The sequence below is a fragment of the Lampris incognitus genome, chromosome 4 (genome assembly GCF_029633865.1).
Source record: "Lampris incognitus isolate fLamInc1 chromosome 4, fLamInc1.hap2, whole genome shotgun sequence".
In the NCBI taxonomy this organism is placed as follows: domain Eukaryota; kingdom Metazoa; phylum Chordata; class Actinopteri; order Lampriformes; family Lampridae; genus Lampris; species Lampris incognitus.
Window position 1 is genome coordinate 34,255,818 of NC_079214.1, and position 18,544 is coordinate 34,274,361.

The 18,544-nt window shown below is 47.4% G+C and overlaps 2 protein-coding genes across 6 annotated transcripts in view; both read right to left on the reverse strand.

Moving 5' to 3' along the window:
- The window catches only part of LOC130111244 (src substrate protein p85-like), a 38,739-nt gene extending 35,301 nt beyond the window's left edge, over window positions 1–3,438 (reverse strand). For 2 of the 3 annotated variants that reach the window (XM_056278356.1, XM_056278354.1), the window contains exons 1-2: window positions 3,304–3,421; window positions 2,011–2,120 (exon numbers count right to left, since the gene is read on the reverse strand). In XM_056278356.1, the coding sequence (XP_056134331.1) occupies window positions 2,011–2,094 (84 nt within the window). In that variant the 5' untranslated portion in view covers window positions 2,095–2,120; window positions 3,304–3,421. Of the gene's footprint in view, window positions 1–2,010; window positions 2,121–3,303 lie in introns of all 3 variants that reach the window. The other variant, XM_056278355.1, reaches the window with a different exon arrangement.
- Window positions 3,439–16,447: 13,009 nt separating this feature from the next.
- ppfia1 (PTPRF interacting protein alpha 1) overlaps window positions 16,448–18,544 on the reverse strand; it is a 100,427-nt gene continuing 98,330 nt past the window's right edge. For all 3 annotated transcript variants that reach the window (XM_056279457.1, XM_056279456.1, XM_056279455.1), the window contains one exon: window positions 16,448–18,116. In XM_056279457.1, coding sequence (XP_056135432.1) covers window positions 18,055–18,116 — 62 coding nt within the window. In that variant the 3' untranslated portion in view covers window positions 16,448–18,054. The remainder of the gene's footprint in view (window positions 18,117–18,544) is intronic.

Consider the following 18,544-nt stretch of genomic DNA (forward strand, 5'->3'; position numbering starts at 1 on the left):
AAATACAAGATGAGAGCCGATAGACAGTGAACACAACAGAAATTGTTTAGCACAGCAAAGGACACAGGGTGAATATAGGAGGATGTGTGCTGTATTCATGTCATATGAGAGGAGCTGTAATAACAAGCTATGGACTGGAACAACCATTCACAGAAGCATCTCAGCCTCTTAGGGGAACTAATACGCAAGTTTTCTTTTTTTTGATAGAACCTGATTTTTCACACAAATCATCATGGATTGCATTAGTGTTAAAAATTTATTCTTAGATGTTGTCTGACAATGTTGTCAACAACAAAAGTCCTAAAAAAACAGGGCCATTAATAGAACTACCGATGATGTAAACATAAGCCTTTAATCAAATTATAGCACTGGCATGCCTCGATTTCAAGGCTATGCACTGCAAGTCCACTAAAATTCAGTAAAGGTCTAAAGTAACCCTCCAGACACTTTTTTAAAGTTTAAATATTCTCTGAGATTATTAATATATTATTTAACATGGTTTTCCCACATAAAAAGTTTTAAAAAAAACTCTGAAAAAGGGCTGGAAGCACATCTTCTCTTTCTCCTTCATTCAGAAATTCAGGATCTATGAATAGTATGCAAATAACACAGGCCTCACACCCCGCCCATGACCCATGTTTACTCTAGGTTGGCCAGTGAAAGAGCGGTGTGCTTCAAGATGGCTAACGTTAGAGCAAACATTGGAGAGATTCAGCCATACATGTTTGAGCCTCAGTCAGACCCAGACTCTGTTGTGCACCAAAATTGGTGACTAGCAGACATATCAGAATAGTAAGTGTAGTTAGCGTCTTTTGTTTTCTAGCTTCTAACGGGCAGTAGCTGGCACAGCAGTGGTTATGAAACGGACAATGATATCTACTATGATGTCACAGTGTGTTCGCATTATCACATCGCTGTTATATAATTCTATACGAGATGTCTAATCAAAGTTTGCAGAAAGATATATTCCATCTGGCTGAGATTTTTACATTATGTATAATATCTGTTGACCTTGATAGCCAACCAAGTTTGCCTGGGAACTGGCTCATTCGCAGTAGTCTTAAATTCAAAACCACCGGGATGTCGGAGCGAGGCGACCCCCAACCCCCACCCCCTCACTTTCTGTACTGCTTGGGATTTGAGAGGCGGTGCGCTTCAGAAGAATGTCATTGGAAACAGCCTTTAATACTTGTGTGCCAAAGCTGCTTGTGGCTTCGGATGCACCTTGGGTAATGCAGTAAAGTCGTGATCATTTCGCACCACTAGTGCCAAGCAAGACTGCAACAGTGCATCAGACTTGTCCCCTCATAGATTAACACACCTTAAAGTATGTGGACATGTAGGCATGTAGGAGGAGAGCATGCCAACAATATGTAAACAATACATAAAAACAGTGTTATACGCGCGCGCACACACACACACACACACACACACACACACACACACACACACACACACACACACACACACACACACACACACACACACACACACACACACACACACACACGAGGCTATCTACATATCTAAACTGTGCCGAAGGAGAGTTCTGAATATTTTTTCTGTTATTTTCCCTTTATGTGATTGTTGGTCATTTTATGAATCCCATGGAGTTGTATGGATATTATCGCTTGTAGGTTTCCATAAGAACACTAGAAACATAAGAAAAACACATTTTTGAGTGGAGGGGTACTTTAAGTTTCCTTTGCTCAGTGAGATTTTTCCAGGAGGAGGTAACATTATTGGTTGATCATTACTTAAAAAAAAAACTTAAAACAGTAACATCCATAATATTGATCTTACAATAGCAAACTTGGGTTCTTGAAGCTTCTAACAAGCTAAACATGTGAATATTTCCTGATTGAAAGATGGAGATTTCATCAAGTTCTTCCACTTCATCCATCATGAGCTGACCGCAGGAGTGATTGTGAGGGATGGTGGGGAATTGGCGACAGAGATACACGTGTGGGAATAAGGCTTCTGTGGGCCCCAACCTGGCAGGACAGTTACCTCAAAGTCAGGGTCAGTCTCCCAGTCGTCCCCTCCATCATCCACAGCCACATTGACTGACTGTCCAGCTGCAGCCTTCCACATCTTTAGCGAGGTCTGTATCACACACGCTGAAATATGAAAAAAAAACTTTTTGATTCGTAAAGATGACGTTGTTTGTTATTATTTATATTATACAGTGCAAAATTACATGAGATTTCAAGTCCCTTGACTTTCCGGTTATCCTAATGGTCCTAGCAATGTTGACCACCACCCTACATCAACATTGTGATTCTTATCTTAACTGCGGTTTGACAGATTTGTACGGCAACATCAATGCAACTTGATTGATTGAACATCAAACTTCCCTTTCTGGTCCGTCGTATTTATTCTGTGTGACCTGCAGCACAAAGAGTTTCTGTCCTGTACAGACTAAATCTTGATACATGACTCAACACAATCCGACCGATCAGCATCTGTTTTCAATCACCAAGGCCAGGAGACATGGCTCCACTCATTCGGGCAGAAACGAGGGGGAAACGTCGGAGGACGAGGTAAAATTCCTTCTCCCACCCAAACTTTCAGAGAGGTGACTGGAGCACAACCGCGCCCATTTGCTAATGACGTTCAACAGCAAGCAATTTGGTCCAACTGGTACCAAAATTGTCAATTCGGTCAGACGAAAAGATTTAAAATTAAGGAGGAGGGGGGGACGGGACGGACGTGGAATAAAAACCACAATTTAAAAAGGGGGGGGTGTGGGTACCAGATAGCAGCATTATCCCCAATCCCATCCCAACACATTTCCGCATTGTTAAGTAAATGAGCCCTGTGAACGTGGCTCCTGTCGGGTAGTTTGCGATACCCAGGACAAATGATATGTAAACCGGGATTATCAACTAATCTAACCCGGCTAGAAGAGCAAACTTGTCGAGAGAGAGAGAAGAAATGACAACGCAGAGCCGCGAATTAATCGACCCGCATTCATTGGAAATCCGCAACACCTAATGTCACGATATGCTTTACTTAGACAAGCAGATCGGGTTACAAAAACAAAACCGAAAACATCTTGTACGACGTTTGCGTGTTTGTACGGTCACGAATAGAAAAGCGTATGTAGTAACGGAAAGGCGATTTTATCCAGAGATTTCGCTGAGGGACTTGGAAACTGGCCGCGGCGTTTCCTGTTCTAGTTTTAGCTGGCCGCGCTAACAGCTTCTGCTTCTCTGTCCCAACACATACTGATTCTGCTTTATTCAGATTTTTGCTTTTTTTTTGTTTACAGGCGTCATGAAGGGACTGACAAATACTCACCGTCTACGACTCCAAACAAAACTGAAAGAGAATTTAAAATCCCACCTGAACGCAAACCCCCCTCGTCACTACAGGATTTGATGGGAAGGACTGTAGCGCTACTTGGACTGATTGCTCTCTCGCCGCTCTTCCGGCTCTCCCAATATTCCCACTTCCTGCTTGGACTGACGTCACATCGTGACGCTAGTCGATGAAATGGGAGAAATTGTAGGTAGCTGGGGAGAAATCACACACGATTTGCCCTTTCAGCTCAGTTTTTCCTATATTTAGGAATATCGACAATCCCTGGGTATACCGTGGAGGACACGTGTGTTTGATTTGGAATATTGAAAAAGGTACCTACTTTAATTCTGTATTTTAACTGTATTGAGCCTGATATAGTGAAAGTGCACTATTTATTTTGGGGGGTTTTTTGTTTGTTTTTTTTACAATAATTAAAATTTTCGAGTTGCAACTTTGTCTTGTTTGATTATTCATCTAAAGGTTATTCATTTCATGGGAATTGGTATAATTAGGGAACCCAAACTGAAATATATATATATATATATATATATATATATATATATATATATATATATATATATATATATATATATATATATATATATATATGGCCCTGCCCTCTATAGTTAAGGGGTAAAATAGAGGCACCGCTGGGATAGTTGAATATTTAAAAAATAGAATCAGTTAGAAGCTAAGACAAATTAAAGTTGCATAAGGAAAAATCTCATTGGAGAAAATGGAAGGTCAAGCTGAGCTAGTGACGGAGTTTAGGGACGGTGTCGTGGTGAGCTTTTAGATGAGGCTCATACACTTATGGTCCTCATCCCAGAAGATGTGGATGTCACTAAAATCGAAGAGACCCTGCAGACAGTGAAATGTTTGGTTCGTGTGCGTGTCAGAGGTAGGATTTTCATCATGCGACGTGACAGGTTTATGATCCTGTGTGAATGCCGGGAGAAGTTAAAGAAAGAGAACGTTCCTCCTGAAGCGCTGCCTACTGGCGGTAAAGAGGCGTGGCCTATATAGTCATAGTAGGTGAAGCCCCACCTGCACCTGTGTATGATTTCAGTAAGAAGTTAGCAGGGCTGCTGCAGGCTGAGGGCAAGCTGGAGGAGGACCTCCAGAGCATGCTCTCTCCATGCCTAAATAACCAAGACCCTCCCGTTAGCCCAACAGAATCCATCCTGCGCGCACTTAGTGATTTGCTTACAAAGCCCCCTAGCGAGCGTGGTAGTTATCACCGCCTACGTCTCTTCTCTGGAACCCTGCCCACTCCTGCAGGTGAGGAACAGTTTGAATGCTGGTTAGAGCAATCACGGCTTATGGTAGAAGAGTGTGACTGCTCTCTTAAGGAGAAAAGGTGCAGCCTGATGGAAAGCCTTAAAGGCTCGGAGTCGGCGTTTGATGTAGTTAAAGCAGCCCGAGCCAGCAATCCTGATGTCAGCCCTGAACAGTGCCTGGAAGCACTTGAACATGTTTTTGGGTATGTAGTGTCTGGAGATGACCTGTTCCGCCTAATGCAGCAGCAGTCAGGTGAGAAGCTCACCGACTTCCTGAGGCGTCTGGAGCAGGCGCTATATAAAGTGAGTCAGCGAGGTGGTATCCTGCCTGAGTGTATAGGGTAGAGCAATTGTTGAGAGGTGCTGTAGCCTCAGATTTAATGTAATCTCCGCCTAAGAAAGAGGAAAGCCAAGCCGCCAACCTTTCTTGAGCTGTTGAAGGAGATACGTACAGAGGAGGAATATGAGGCCTCAAGGAAAAACCTCGGCTCCATTGTGCAGTGTGTACATGCGATGCAAGAGGCTGACTTAAAGCAGGCTGAAATTCAGAGCTTGAAAGCCGAAATAAAAGAGCTAAAGTCCTTAGTTGCATCTCTGGCGACTAAGCCAGACCAGGCCATACAGGAATGTGCTGAGAAAACACCCCTCAGTGCATCTCCGCACAGTGAACCCCGTCCTGACTCCGAGCTGGCAGCTTTGAAGAAGCAAATGAAGCACCTACAGCAGAAAGTCGCCCATAGGGTGACTGAATCAGTGACTGCAAGTGCAGTCGCAACTGTGAAAGCTTCAAAACCCGTCTCCAGTTACCCCCGAAGATCACAAAGGGTACAGAAGAGAAATTCTGCTACTGTTATGTGGGCATTTTGCAGGGAAGTGCCACAACTCTGAAAATCGGGCTAGATAAATTGGAGTACAGTGAGAGAACCTAGGGTCCTGCCCTCTATAGTTATGGGGTAAAAGAGGCTACACACATATTTGATTTGGCAAAGATTTTACGCCAGATGCCCTCACTGACGCAACCCTCTCCATTTATCCGGGCTTGGGACCGGCACTAAGAATGTACTGGCTTGGGCATCCTCAGTGGCTGGGTTTTATATATATATATATATATATATATATATATATATATATATATATATATATCAGAACACTTTATTCATCCCCGAGGGGAAATTGGGTTCTACTACAGACATGCATGCTCTATTAAGAAAAAACTAAACACTAACAAACATACAAGATAACAACAAAATAGAAACAAGAAAAACAGAAACAAATAGAAATAAAATAAAATAAAAAAATAGAAATAAGAGCAAAAAATAGAAATAAGAACAAAATATATTGGGTCGGCGGTGGTGTAGTGGTCTAAGCATCGGCTTTGTGTCAATGCAGTTGCCCACTGGGGACCGGGGTTCGCGCCCCGGGCTCGTCAGATCCGACCATGGCCAGACTCGATGAAGCTGTCTTCGGGAGAGGGGCGGAGTCGGCTTGTGTTCGTCACATGAATGCGTCTCTATGTGTGTCGGAAAAAGCAATGGTTCGGCCTGGATTCGCCTTGTCACTAAGTGGGAAGGTGTCTTCTTCGAGACTGCCGGCCGGAGAGATGCAGCTGGCGAACGCATGCAGTACGACGAGGGTCAGCTCCTTCATGCCTCTGGGCGCATACACTTCCGATGGCCATCCCACTTCTGACACCAATGCAGCGAATTCGGGAGGCAACCACAGGAACTGCCGCTGCCGGGACGTGGACCCGTATCGCCTGCACCGCGGGAGACATCGCTGACCGTTCGACTAAAGGGTCAGATCCGTCAGCCAGCGGCTAACGTGTCTACTTATCCATGCACGTTACACTACCCCCCTCCTTCGGGAAGCGGGTCTCTGCGCGTAAGCATATCAGCTCCTTCACGCCTCTCCACCAGTCCGTCGCTCTGGGGGTGGAGGGGCGTTGTCCTAGCCTTCTTCACCCCCATGCGTTGACAAACACCCGTGCCTCGAAGTTCCGCCCCTGATCGCTGTTTGTTTCTTCGGGCGCACCGAATCGACAGAACATCTCACACACTAGCCGCTCGGCTGTAGTGGCAGCGCTCTGGTCTGGGACCGCATACGCCTCAGGCCATTTGGTAAAGTACTCCATGGCCACAAGGACGTATCGGTTTCCGTTGTCTGTGGTGGGAAATGGGCCAAGGAGGTCAACACCGACCCGCTCCATGGGGGCCTGTCACGTATCAGGAAAGAACCCAAAAGCAGACGGGACAACCAGGTAAGGGAAGAATCAAGTCTTTATTGAAGTAATCGATCTCAGGGGTAGAGCAGGAGTTGGCTCAGTGGCAGGTAGGTAGGCAGGCAGGCAGAAGTCCATGAAAGGCGACATTCCAGCGAAGACTGGTCCACAGTGGAGGCTTTTTAAGGGTGATGATCGCTTTGATGTCAAGGGAGAGTGGCTGACTGCTTTGATGGCCAGCTGGTGTACCAGGGTGAAGGGGGGGGTCAGCAGGTGTCAAGGGTGATCGCTTTGATGTCAAGGGCGAGAGGCTGATTGCTTTGATGTCAAGGGAGAGAGAGCGCGACCAGCTCGAGACGCTGATTGCTTTGATGTCAAGGGAGAGAGGGCGCGACCAGCTGGTGTACCGGGGTGAAGGGGGGGGGTCAGCAGGTGTCAAGGGCGATCGCCTTGATGTCAAGGGCGAGAGGAAGGGCGAGCGGCTGTGACAGAACCCCCCACTCCGAGGGGCGCCACCGGGCGACCTACCAGACCCGTCAGGGTGCGTCCTGTGGAAGTCCCGGATGAGGTTCGTGTCCAGGACCAGGCGACGAGGGACCCAACACCTCTCCTCCGGGCCATATCCCTCCCAGTCCACGAGATACTGCAGGCCGCGGCCGCGGCGACGAGAGTCCAGGAGACGACGAACGATGTAAGCCGGATGATCGTTGATCATACGAGGAGGTGGGGGCGGGGGGGCCGGAGGAACTAGAGGGCTGGTAGAGACAGGTTTGAGGCAGGACACATGGAAGGAAGGGTGAACCCGGAGAGTGCGGGACAGGTTCAGACGTACCACAGAGGGGTTAATGACTTTGACAATGGGAAAGGGACCAATATACCTGGGGGACAGTTTTTTAGCGTCCGATTTCAAGGGTAGATCCTTGGTAGAGAGCCAAACCTGGTCACCGGGGGAGTAGTCCGGAGCAGGGGTGCGATGACGATCCGCCAAGCGCTGGTAACGGCCGGAGGTCCTGAGCAGTGCAGCACGGGCTCGTCCCCAGGTCCGACGGCACCGACGGACATGGGCCTGGACAGACGGAACCGGAATGTCTACCTCTTGAGAAGGAAAAAGGGGAGGCTGATAGCCGTAAAGGCATTGAAAAGGGGACAACTCAGTAGCAGACGATGGCAGGGTGTTATGGGCATATTCTACCCAGGGGAGTTGTGAGGACCAAGAGGATGGGTTGGCAGACACCACACAGCGGAGAACAGTCTCCAATGCCTGGTTGGCCCTCTCGGCCTGGCCGTTGGTCTGAGGATGGAACCCCGATGACAGGCTGACGGTGGCACCGATGGCAGAGCAGAAAGCCTTCCAGACAGCAGAAGTGAACTGGGGGCCACGGTCAGACGCTATTTCACGGGGAAGACCGTGGACCCGGAAAACCTCCCTGACCAGCAGATCCGCAGTCTCTCGAGCCGAAGGCAGTTTAGACAAGGGCAAAAAATGAACAAATTTACTGAAGCGATCAACAACAGTCAGTACAACGGTGTTACCGTCGGAGGCGGGCAGACCAGAGACGAAATCCAAGGACAGATGCGACCAGGAACGGTGTGGAACAGGCAGGGGGCGCAGCAGACCGGCACTGGCCTGAGTGGAGGGCTTATTCTGGGCACAAACAGGACAGGCAGAAACAAAAGACCCAGTATCCTCCGTCATGGAAGGCCACCAGAACCGCCTACGGAGGAAGGCTAGGGTACGGGTTACTCCAGGATGGCAGGTGAGTTTGGAGGAGTGAGCCCACTGCAACACACTAGATTTAACAGCATCTGGAACAAACAAGTGCCCGGGGGGACCATCACCTGGGTCAGGCTGAGTCTGTTGTGCTGCCATGACCTCCCTTTTGATGTTCCAGGTGACAGCCGCAGCCGCAACCACACAGGTAGGGGGAACGATGGTGTCAGGTTGGAGCTTGGGCTCAGACTCCTCCCCATGCACATGAGACAGAGCATCGGGCTTGGCATTCCTGGAGCCAGGGCTTGACACTTGACAGGGGACAGACTGAGGCAGAGCAGACTGGAGGCATATGGCATGACAGACGGGACTCCAACTTGAAATTCTGGCCGATGACCAATCAATATGGGGACTATGCTTAACTAGCCAGGGATGACCAAGTATAATGGGAACAAATGGAGAATTGATAACAAAAAAACTTAACTCCTCTTGATGGTTTCCCGACAACAGGAGGCGCACAGGCTCGGTCTTAGAGGTTATCCGGGCCAGGAGACGTCCATCCAGAGCATTAGCTTCAAGAGGCTGGTCCAGACTCACAGTGGCAAGACCTAACTGCTTCACAACAGTTGCATCCAAAAAGCTTTCATCAGCTCCAGAGTCAATTAAAGCCAAAAGTTTAGTGGACTGACCTTTAAAACTGATGGTAGCTTGCAACTGGGTACGTGGACGAGGAGACAGAGGGCAGACAGTTGGGCTCACGAGGATCCTCCCCCTCCCTCGTGAGCCTGCTAGTTTTGACGGACGGTGAGGGCAGGAGGCCAGAAAGTGACCAGGCCGACCACAATACAAGCAGCTGTTCTCGGTGATGCGGCGTTGACGCTCCTCCGGGTTGAGCCGGAAGCGGCCGAGTTGCATCGGCTCCGAAGCTGGGGAAGAGTCATGCCTCGGACTTTCTCGGAGGACGTCAGCCTCAGGCGAGCGAGCTCGGCCCCCAGCGTTTGGAGGTGTGGCCCGTGGAAAGTTGTTGTGACCAGGAAAGCGGCGTGTCCTCTCTCGGCTGTCCACACGAATGGCCAGGGTAACCAATTCCTCCAACCCTCCAGGCTCGGGGTAGGAAACCAATTCGTCCTTTATGGATTCGCTGAGACTGTTGGAAAAGCTGGCCTGGAGGGACTCGTTGTTCCATCTGCTCTCCGCTGATAGCGTACGGAACTCAACGGAGTAGTCGGCGACGCTGCGGGAACCCTGGCGGAGAGAGATCAGTCTTTTTGACGCATCCTTTCCCCGCACGGGATGATCAAAAACCTGGCGAAAAGCAGTGGTGAACTCAGCGTAGGATGAGGACGTGGAGGCCCGCATTTCCCACACCGCTGTAGTCCAATCCAGGGCGCTTCCCCGGAGAAGACCCATGATGTAAGCAACTTTGGCTCCATCCGTGGAATATGACTGGGGCTGCTGGTTAAACACAATCTCACACTGCATCAAAAAAGGGCGACAAAGTCCAAAATCTCCATCATACTTATCGGGCGGGGCAACCCTTGGTTCCTTAGCCAAAGTTGATGGCGCTGGGGGTGGCGGAGCTGGAGGGGCGGATCCCGGGCTAGCGGAGGCACTAAGTTGGGTCTGGATTCCGGAGATCTTTGAGCTGAGCCCACGGAGGGCGTCAGCCATCCCCTGTAGCACCTGGCTGTGCTGGCCGAGGACCAATTCCTGGTTGGCTACAGCCTGGCAGACCGTGGCCAGGTCTGTGGTGGAATGGTCTGCTGGGTCCATAGTGGCTGGAACGTACTGTCACGTATCAGGAAAGAACCCAAAAGCAGACGGGACAACCAGGTAAGGGAAGAATCAAGTCTTTATTGAAGTAACCGATCTCAGGGGTAGAGCAGGAGTTGGCTCAGTGGCAGGTAGGCAGGCAGGCAGAAGTCCATGAAAGGCGACATTCCAGCGAAGACTGGTCCACAGTGGAGTCTTTTTAAGGGTGATGATCGCTTTGATGTCAAGGGAGAGCGGCTGACTGCTTTGATGGCCAGCTGGTGTACCAGGGTGAAGGGGGGGGGTCAGCAGGTGTCAAGGGCGATCGCTTTGACGTCAAGGGCGAGAGGCTGATTGCTTTGATGTCAAGGGAGAGAGAGCGCGACCAGCTCGAGACGCTGATTGCTTTGATGTCAAGGGAGAGAGGGCGCGACCAGCTGGTGTACCGGGGTGAAGGGGGGGGTCAGCAGGTGTCAAGGGCGATCGCTTTGATGTCAAGGGCGAGAGGCTGTGACAGGGCCCCCACCGGATATTGTCGTAGAGGGGCATGGGAGCGCCTGGTTGGTCCTTTCTTGGCAGTGCAGGCATCACAACAGTGCACAAAAAGTTCAGTGTCATGCCTGCATCCGGCCCAGTAGAACCGTTGGCGTAGTTTGTTCTGCGTCTTTGCCACCCCATAGTGACCTGCCCCCACCGAGCCATGGGCCGCCCGTAGCACTCGTTGGCGCCAGTCCTTGGGCACCAGTAACTGCCACACACTTCTTCCCCGGCCCAACGCTTGCCAGACCCGGTACCACAGTCCATCACGCTGGGCCAAGGTGGCCCACTGGGAAAAGTAGACCTTGGTCTCCACCGACATGGCAGAGACAGCTTGCCAGTGGGGGCGTGAAGAAGACTAGGACAACGCCCCTCCACCCCCAGAGCGACGGACTGGTGGAGAGGCGTGAAGGAGCTGATATGCTTAAGCGTGAGGACGCGCTTCCCGAAGGAGGGGGTGAGTGTAACGTGCATGGATTAGTAGACACGTTGGCCGCTGGCTGATGGGTCGGACCCTTTAGTCGAGCGATCAGCGATGTCTTCCGCGGTGCGGGCGATATGGGTTCACGTCCCGGCCGCGGCAGTTCCTGTGGTTGCCCCACGAATTTGCTAAATTGGTGTCAGAAGTGGGATGGTGAAACCGTAAGGCCATCGGAAGCGTATGCGCCCAAAGGCGTGGAGGAGCTGATATGCTTAAGCGTGGGGACGCGCTTCCCGAATCTAAGCCTTTAGTCGAACGGTTAGCGATGTCTCCCGCAGCGCAGGAGATACATGTTCGCGTCCCGGCCACTCCTGTGGTCCCCCCCCCCCCCAAATTTGTTAGCATTTTTTTCTCGAAACCGTCAATTGTATTGAGTGCTCGACTAATGAGGAGCGGAATGTTGTAGCAAATTCGGGAGGCAACCACAGAAAATGCCGTGGCCGGGACGCGAACCCGTATCGCCCGCACCGCGGGAGACGTCGCTAACCGCTCGACTTATCCATGCACGTTTAAATATCAACACTGATACACACACACACACACACACACACACACACACACACACACACACACACACACACACACACACACACACACACACACACACACACACACACACACACACACACACACTACATGGACAAAAGTATTGGGAGACACCTCTTAATCATTGAATTCAGGTGTTTCATTCAGACCCATTGCCACAATTGTATAAAATCCAGCAGCTAATGGCAGAAGAAAATTAAACTGTTATTGTTTTGATATGCATTTTGTAATATATACTGCTGTGAAAAATGAAGAATTTAAAAAAAATCCAGCAGCTTGCCATGCAATCTGCATTTACAAACATTCGTGAAAGAATAAGTCGTTCTGAAGAGCTCAGTGAATTCAAGCGTGGTACTGTCCTAGGATGCCACCTTTGCAATAAGTCAGTTCGTGAAATTTCTTCCCTGCTAGATATTCCACGGTCAACTGTAAGTCGTGTTATTGAAAAGTGGAAGCGTTTAGGAACAACAGCAATTCAACCACGAAGTGACAGACCACGTACAGTCACACAGCGGGGTCAACGAGTGCTGAGGCGCATAGTGCGTAAAAGCCGCCAAAGGTCGGTTGACTCAATTACTGCAGAGTTCCAAACTTCCTCTGGCGTTAACATCAGCACAAAAACTGTGCGCGAGGAGCTTCATGGAATGGGTTTCAATGGCCGAGCAGCTGCATGCAAGCCTTACATCACTAAGCACAATGCCAAGCGTCGGATGGAGTGATGTAAAGCACGCTGCCACTGGACTCTGGAGCAGTGGAAACGTGTTCTGTGGAGTGACGAATCACGCTTCTCTGTCTGGCAGTCTGATGGACGAGTCTGGGTTTGCTGGACGCCAGGACAACGTTACCTGCCTGACTGCATTGTGCCAACTGTAAAGTTTGGTGGAGGAGGGATAATGGTATGGTTTTTTTTTTCAGGGGTTGGGCAAGGCCCCTTAGTTCCAGTGAAGGGAAATCTTAATGCTTCAGCATACCAAGACATTTTGGACAATTCTATGCTTCCAACTTTGTGGGAACAGTTTGAGGAGGGCCCTTTTCTGTTCCAGCATGACTGTGCTCCAGTGCACAAAGCAAGGTCCATTAAGACATGGTTTGGTGAGTTTGGTGTGGAAGAACTTGACTGGCCCGCACAGAGCCCTGACCTCAACCCCATCGAACACCTTTGGGATGAACTAGAAACGGAGATTGCAAGCCAGGTCTTCTCGCCCAACATCAGTGCCTGACCTTACAAAAGCTCTTCTGGATGAATGGGCAAAAATTCCCACAGACACTCCAAAATCTTGTGGAAAGCCTTCCCAGAAGAGTGGAAGTTGTTATAGATGCAAAGGGGGGGGGGGACTCCATATTAATGACTACGGATTTAGAATGAGATGTCATAAAAGCTCCTGTATGTGTAATGGTCAGGTGTCCCAATACTTTTGTCCATATAGTGTGTGTGTGTGTGTGTGTGTGTGTGTGTGTGTGTGTGTGTGTGTGTGTGTGTGTGTGTGTGTGTGTGTATAAAAAGCCATATAAATGCAAAAACTGAATATGAATAATAGAAATAACGTATACCAGCAATAAAGGATATAAAAGCAGCAAAGGGTGCATATAGACTCAATAATCAGATATTGCACAAATTGTTAGATTGCACTTATATATAGATGTGTGTGTGTGTGCGCGTGCGTGCGTGCGTGTGTTATTCAGTCATTCAAGTTGCATTTTTTATAGCGCTTTTCTCGCTGTTATTCATTAAGAAGTCTTATGGCCTGAGGAAAGAAGCCGTTCCTCAGTCTGCTGGTGCATGTTTTGAGAGTCCTGTAGTCCTGCATCTCCTCCTTGAGGGCAACAGGGAGAACAGGCAGTCGTGTGGGTGTGCTCGGTCCGTAATCACCCTCAGGGACTTCCTGAGGCATCTCTGGGTGTACAGCTCCAACAGACTGGACAGCTCACACCCAGTGATGTGCTAGGCCGTGCACACCACCCTCCCCAGCGCCTTGCGGTTCTTGCTGGTACAGCTGCAGGACATTTGATCAATTCGATCATTTTCCAGGTGTTTTCCATAACTGGAAAACTACAATAAATTTCAAGCTTTTACAAGATATATATAGGAATCCTGATTCTAGGTGGACTTGTACCGGCTGTAGTGCCTGCCCCCAAGTGGTCAGTGAAGGTAAATTCATCCCATGGATCTACAAGTCACATAATAATAATAATAATAATAATAATAATTTTATTTATATAGCACTTTCCTAAAACAATGTTAAAAAGTGCTTCACAAAAAATATCAAATATCAAACATTTGTAAACGCTTTGATAAATTAAAGGAAAAACCCAAATGTTTTTGCTACAGTGAGGGGGTCTGGGGGCTCTGTTGTGCTATGGAGGTCCTTTTCCTGGCATGGTTTTGGTCCACTTGTCCTCTTAGAGGGAAGGGTCACTGCAAATCAATACAAAGTTATTCTGATTGATCACCTTTATCCTATCAATCAATCATCAATCCAGTTGCATTTTTTGATGAAAAATTTCTATCCTGATGGGAGTGGTCTCTTCCAGGATGACAGTGTCCCTATCCACAGGGCAACAGGGGTCACTGAATGGTTTGATGAGGGTGAAAATGATGTAAATCCTATGCTATGGCCTTCAGTCACCAGATCTCAACCCAACTGAACACCTATGGGAGATTTTGGACCGACATTGGAGATTTTGGACATGTTAGACAGCGCTCTCCACTATCATCATCAAAACACCAATTGAGAGAATATCTCTTGGAAGAATGGTCTCCATCCCTCCAGTAGAGTTCAGAGACTTGTAGAATCTATAACAAGGAGCACTGAATCTGTTCTGGAGGCTCGTGGTGCCCCAACTCCTTACTAAATCACTTTTATGTTGTTTTGTTCTTTAATTCGTCATCCGTCTGTAGTACGGTTAAAGACAGGTTATATACTAAGGGAACAGTACATGAGAACCAATCACTGCAGTTTTCACTGCAATAACGGCACAAGAATCTTAACGTAGCAAATCTAAACCCTGGTATTGGAGGTACATGATAATTGCTCACCCAGTTGACAGAAAATGTCAGAGTAACTAAAGAACTCACTATCATAGCCCTCCTGTCATATTTTGTTATTAACTCTTCTAAGCAACATAAACATTGATTTTCAAATATCCCTGTTCCAGTGGAAAAACAGGAACTCTCACAGGACACAAGCATACATTCAGTCACACTCGGCACATTCCCAGTCCCCCATTGGCAGCAAAATGTCCTTGTGCCGACATACACTCACCGGCCACTTTATTAGGCACACATGTCCAACTGCTCGTTAACGCAAATTTCTAATCCGCCAATCACATGGCAGCAACTCAATGCATTTAGGCATGTAGACATGGTCAAGACGATCTGCTGCAGTTCAAACCGAGCATCAGAATGGGTAAGAAAGGTGATTTAAGTGACTTTGAACGTGGCATGGTTGTTGGTGCCAGACGGGCTGGTCTGAGTATTTCAGAAACTGCTGATCTACTGGGATTTTCACACACAACCATCTCTAGGGTTTACAGAGAATGGTCCGAAAAAGAGAAGATATCCGGTGAGCGGCAGTTCTGTGGGCGAAAATGCCTTGTTGATGCCAGAGGTCAGAGGAGAATGGCCAGACTGGTTCGAGCTGATAGAAAGGCAACAGTAACTCAAATAACCACTCATTACAACCGAGGTATGCAGAAGAGCATCTCTGAACGCACAACACGTCGAACCTTGAGGCAGATGGGCTACAGCAGCAGAAGACCACACCGGGTGCCACTCCTGTCAGCTAAGAACAGGAAACTGAGGCTACAATTCGCACAGGCTCACCAAAATTGGACAATAGAAGATTGGAAAAACGTTGCCTGGTCTGATGAGTCTCGATTTCTGCTGCGACATTCGGGTGGTAGGGTCAGAATTTTGCGTCAACAACATGAAAGCATGGATCCATCCTGCCTTGTATCAACGGTTCAGGCTGCTGGTGGTGGTGTAATGGTGTGGGGGATATTTTCTTGGCACACTTTGGGCCCCTTTAGTACCAATTGAGCATCGTGTCAACGCCACAGCCTACCTGAGTATTGTTGCTGACCATGTCCATCCCTTTATGACCACAGTGTTCCCATCTTCTGATGGCTACTTCCGGCAGGATAACGCGCCATGTCATAAAGCTCGAATCATCTCAGACTGGTTTCTTGAACATGACAATGAGTTCACTGTACTCAAATGGCCTCCACAGTCACCAGATCTCAATCCAATAGAGCACCTTTGGGATGTGGTGGACCGGGAGATTTACATCATGGATGTGCAGCCGACAAATCTGCAGCAACTGCGTGATGCTATCATGTCAATATGGACCAAACTCTCTGAGGAATGTTTCCAGTACCTTGTTGAATCTATGCCACGAAGGATTAAGGCAGTTCTGAAGGCAAAAGGGGGTCCAACCCGGTACTAGCAAGGTGTACCTAATAAAGTGGCCAGTGAGTGTAGGTATGTATACTTTGTGCTAAAGCATCCAAGTAAGGCGGCAGGGTAATTTGACTGTCGTTGAAAATATCATCACAAGCATCAAGCAGGTCAGCAAGGGTGAGTGGTGCTAGGAAAAACAAAGTCTTTTTATTGCCAGTGGAAAATAAATTTCAGTATTTTATTGGAAGTAAGCAATAAATAATACTGTGATAAAAATAGTTCATAAGTACTCAGACTGTACATCATTTTGTTACAAGATCAGGAGAAGTTTCATGGAGGAAAGCGGGAATAAAACAAGAAAAAAAAAACAGCAACATTGATTTGTGTTGTACATGAATGACTAAATCACAAAGAGAGAAGAGACGTTACTATTCTAAAGCACCTTACATGTATAAGGTGAAGGACAAGTCTTCAGTTCCATGTCATTTGCCATGAAAACCAATGGTGGAACCTGTGTTTTGAGCAAAGGCAAGACAAACTTGGATGTGAACAGCTTTGTAACACTCAAGCGGAAAAACTGTGGATTTACTTCTGAACACAAAACTGTCAGAAAACGCAGTGAATTAGTAATAATAAATAAGAACAAAGGACAGTAAGGAGTTAAGGAACAATAAGGCTTGATATGCAGTCTTTTTTAAAAGGGTTTGCAGGTGGATCACACCGCCTTGAGGGACATCTAGTTGTAGCGCGGATCAATTGAGGCCGCAGTGAAGTTGGTCCATCGAAGGAGAGCTGCCACACATTCAACCCAGTGGTACATTGAAGTTCATCCTGCACGTACGCACGAGTCCTGTGTGTTCTCCGGAGGAGGTGAAGGGGGGGGAGGGCCTCTACAGGGATGGGTCGAGATCAGGAGTGCGGGCCGGGTAGAGAGGTTTACGCATGCAACGTCGACAAGAGAGAACCTGGAATTCTTTTTTAATCCACTTGCACCCGAAATTAGCCCTCTGTTTTTTTTGTTTTGTTTTTTTTTGCTACCTTGATATGGCTTTTCTTTGCTTTTAATCAAAAGTTTCATTTTGGTATCGTAAATAAGAAATAAAAGAAAATTATAATAAGCACCGTTTCAGGTGATATCTGTTGTCAGCAACACTTGGCTTGCCAGCAGATACTGTCCAGTGATGGATAAACCACAGTGTTGAGCAGTTTGCAAAACAAATCTGCCTAACAGCTCCAGCAATTCGTCTGATATTCACAAATCCATGTGACCTAAGAGCTGCATTTACATATAATCACAAGTAATGAGCTTAAAAAATTGCAACAGTTTAAAAGGGGAAAGGGTACAGAATTAAGTTATATCACGTATCAAAGTCACTTGAGCATAAATTCAATGATAAGAATTCAAATCAAAAAAAGTGAAACAGGAAAAATAACCCATACATCAGGTCAATAAGATCAAGATTATAAAAAAGATTAGATAAAATGTCTGTCAATAGAAATATACAAACTCCAGACAGTTGAAACATTCAATTACATCTGGTAGAGTTAAGCTTAATAAGGGCACAGTGGGGAAATGTTCTCTAAAAGGGTTGATTAACAAGGAATGGAGGCAAAAAAAAAAAAAGAAAGAAAAAAAAGGTTACACAATTATTCTAAAATCAATTAAATGTCCAATTGGCTTACATAAATATGATAAACATAATTCTAAAACGTGTCCTCTCAAGAATTATAGACGACATGACTAAAGATCTTTCTCTTTGATGATGAAAAAAACAAACCAAAAACAAAAACCCCAAGATCTCTTTAGTGTCCTTGCAGGAGAAATCAGTTCATCATCCTGGTCTTGAAAGCAGGGAATTCACCCTCATCTTCTGACCAGCGGTTACCTATAGAAATAATGAGGATAAACTAAGAAAACACAAGAGGGGAGAGACACCGAAAAGCAGGACAGAAGCCGGGTGGGGGTGAACGTGGGGTGAAAGAAGAGACAAGAGAGGCGTAAACATGCGTTATTAAAGCCGAAAACTAAAATGCCAGACAGCTGCCTTGTGCCTGGAGAAAATAAAGAGGAAAATAGAAGCTTGCCGTAGGCCTAATGAGTGCATGTCTGACATTCTCTAGACTTTTCACTGTGTGCGTGATCTTACCGTTGCGTTGTGTGCTAACAAGAGTAGGTCCTGACTGTGGCGGTGTCCAGCCTCTGTATAGACTGACTCCCTACCACATGCAAAGACATGCCGTTAGTCACAGCACATACACACAGGCAAGAAGCAAAGCCATTCAAAAAGAATGCAGAATGAGGAGATAGAGTTTA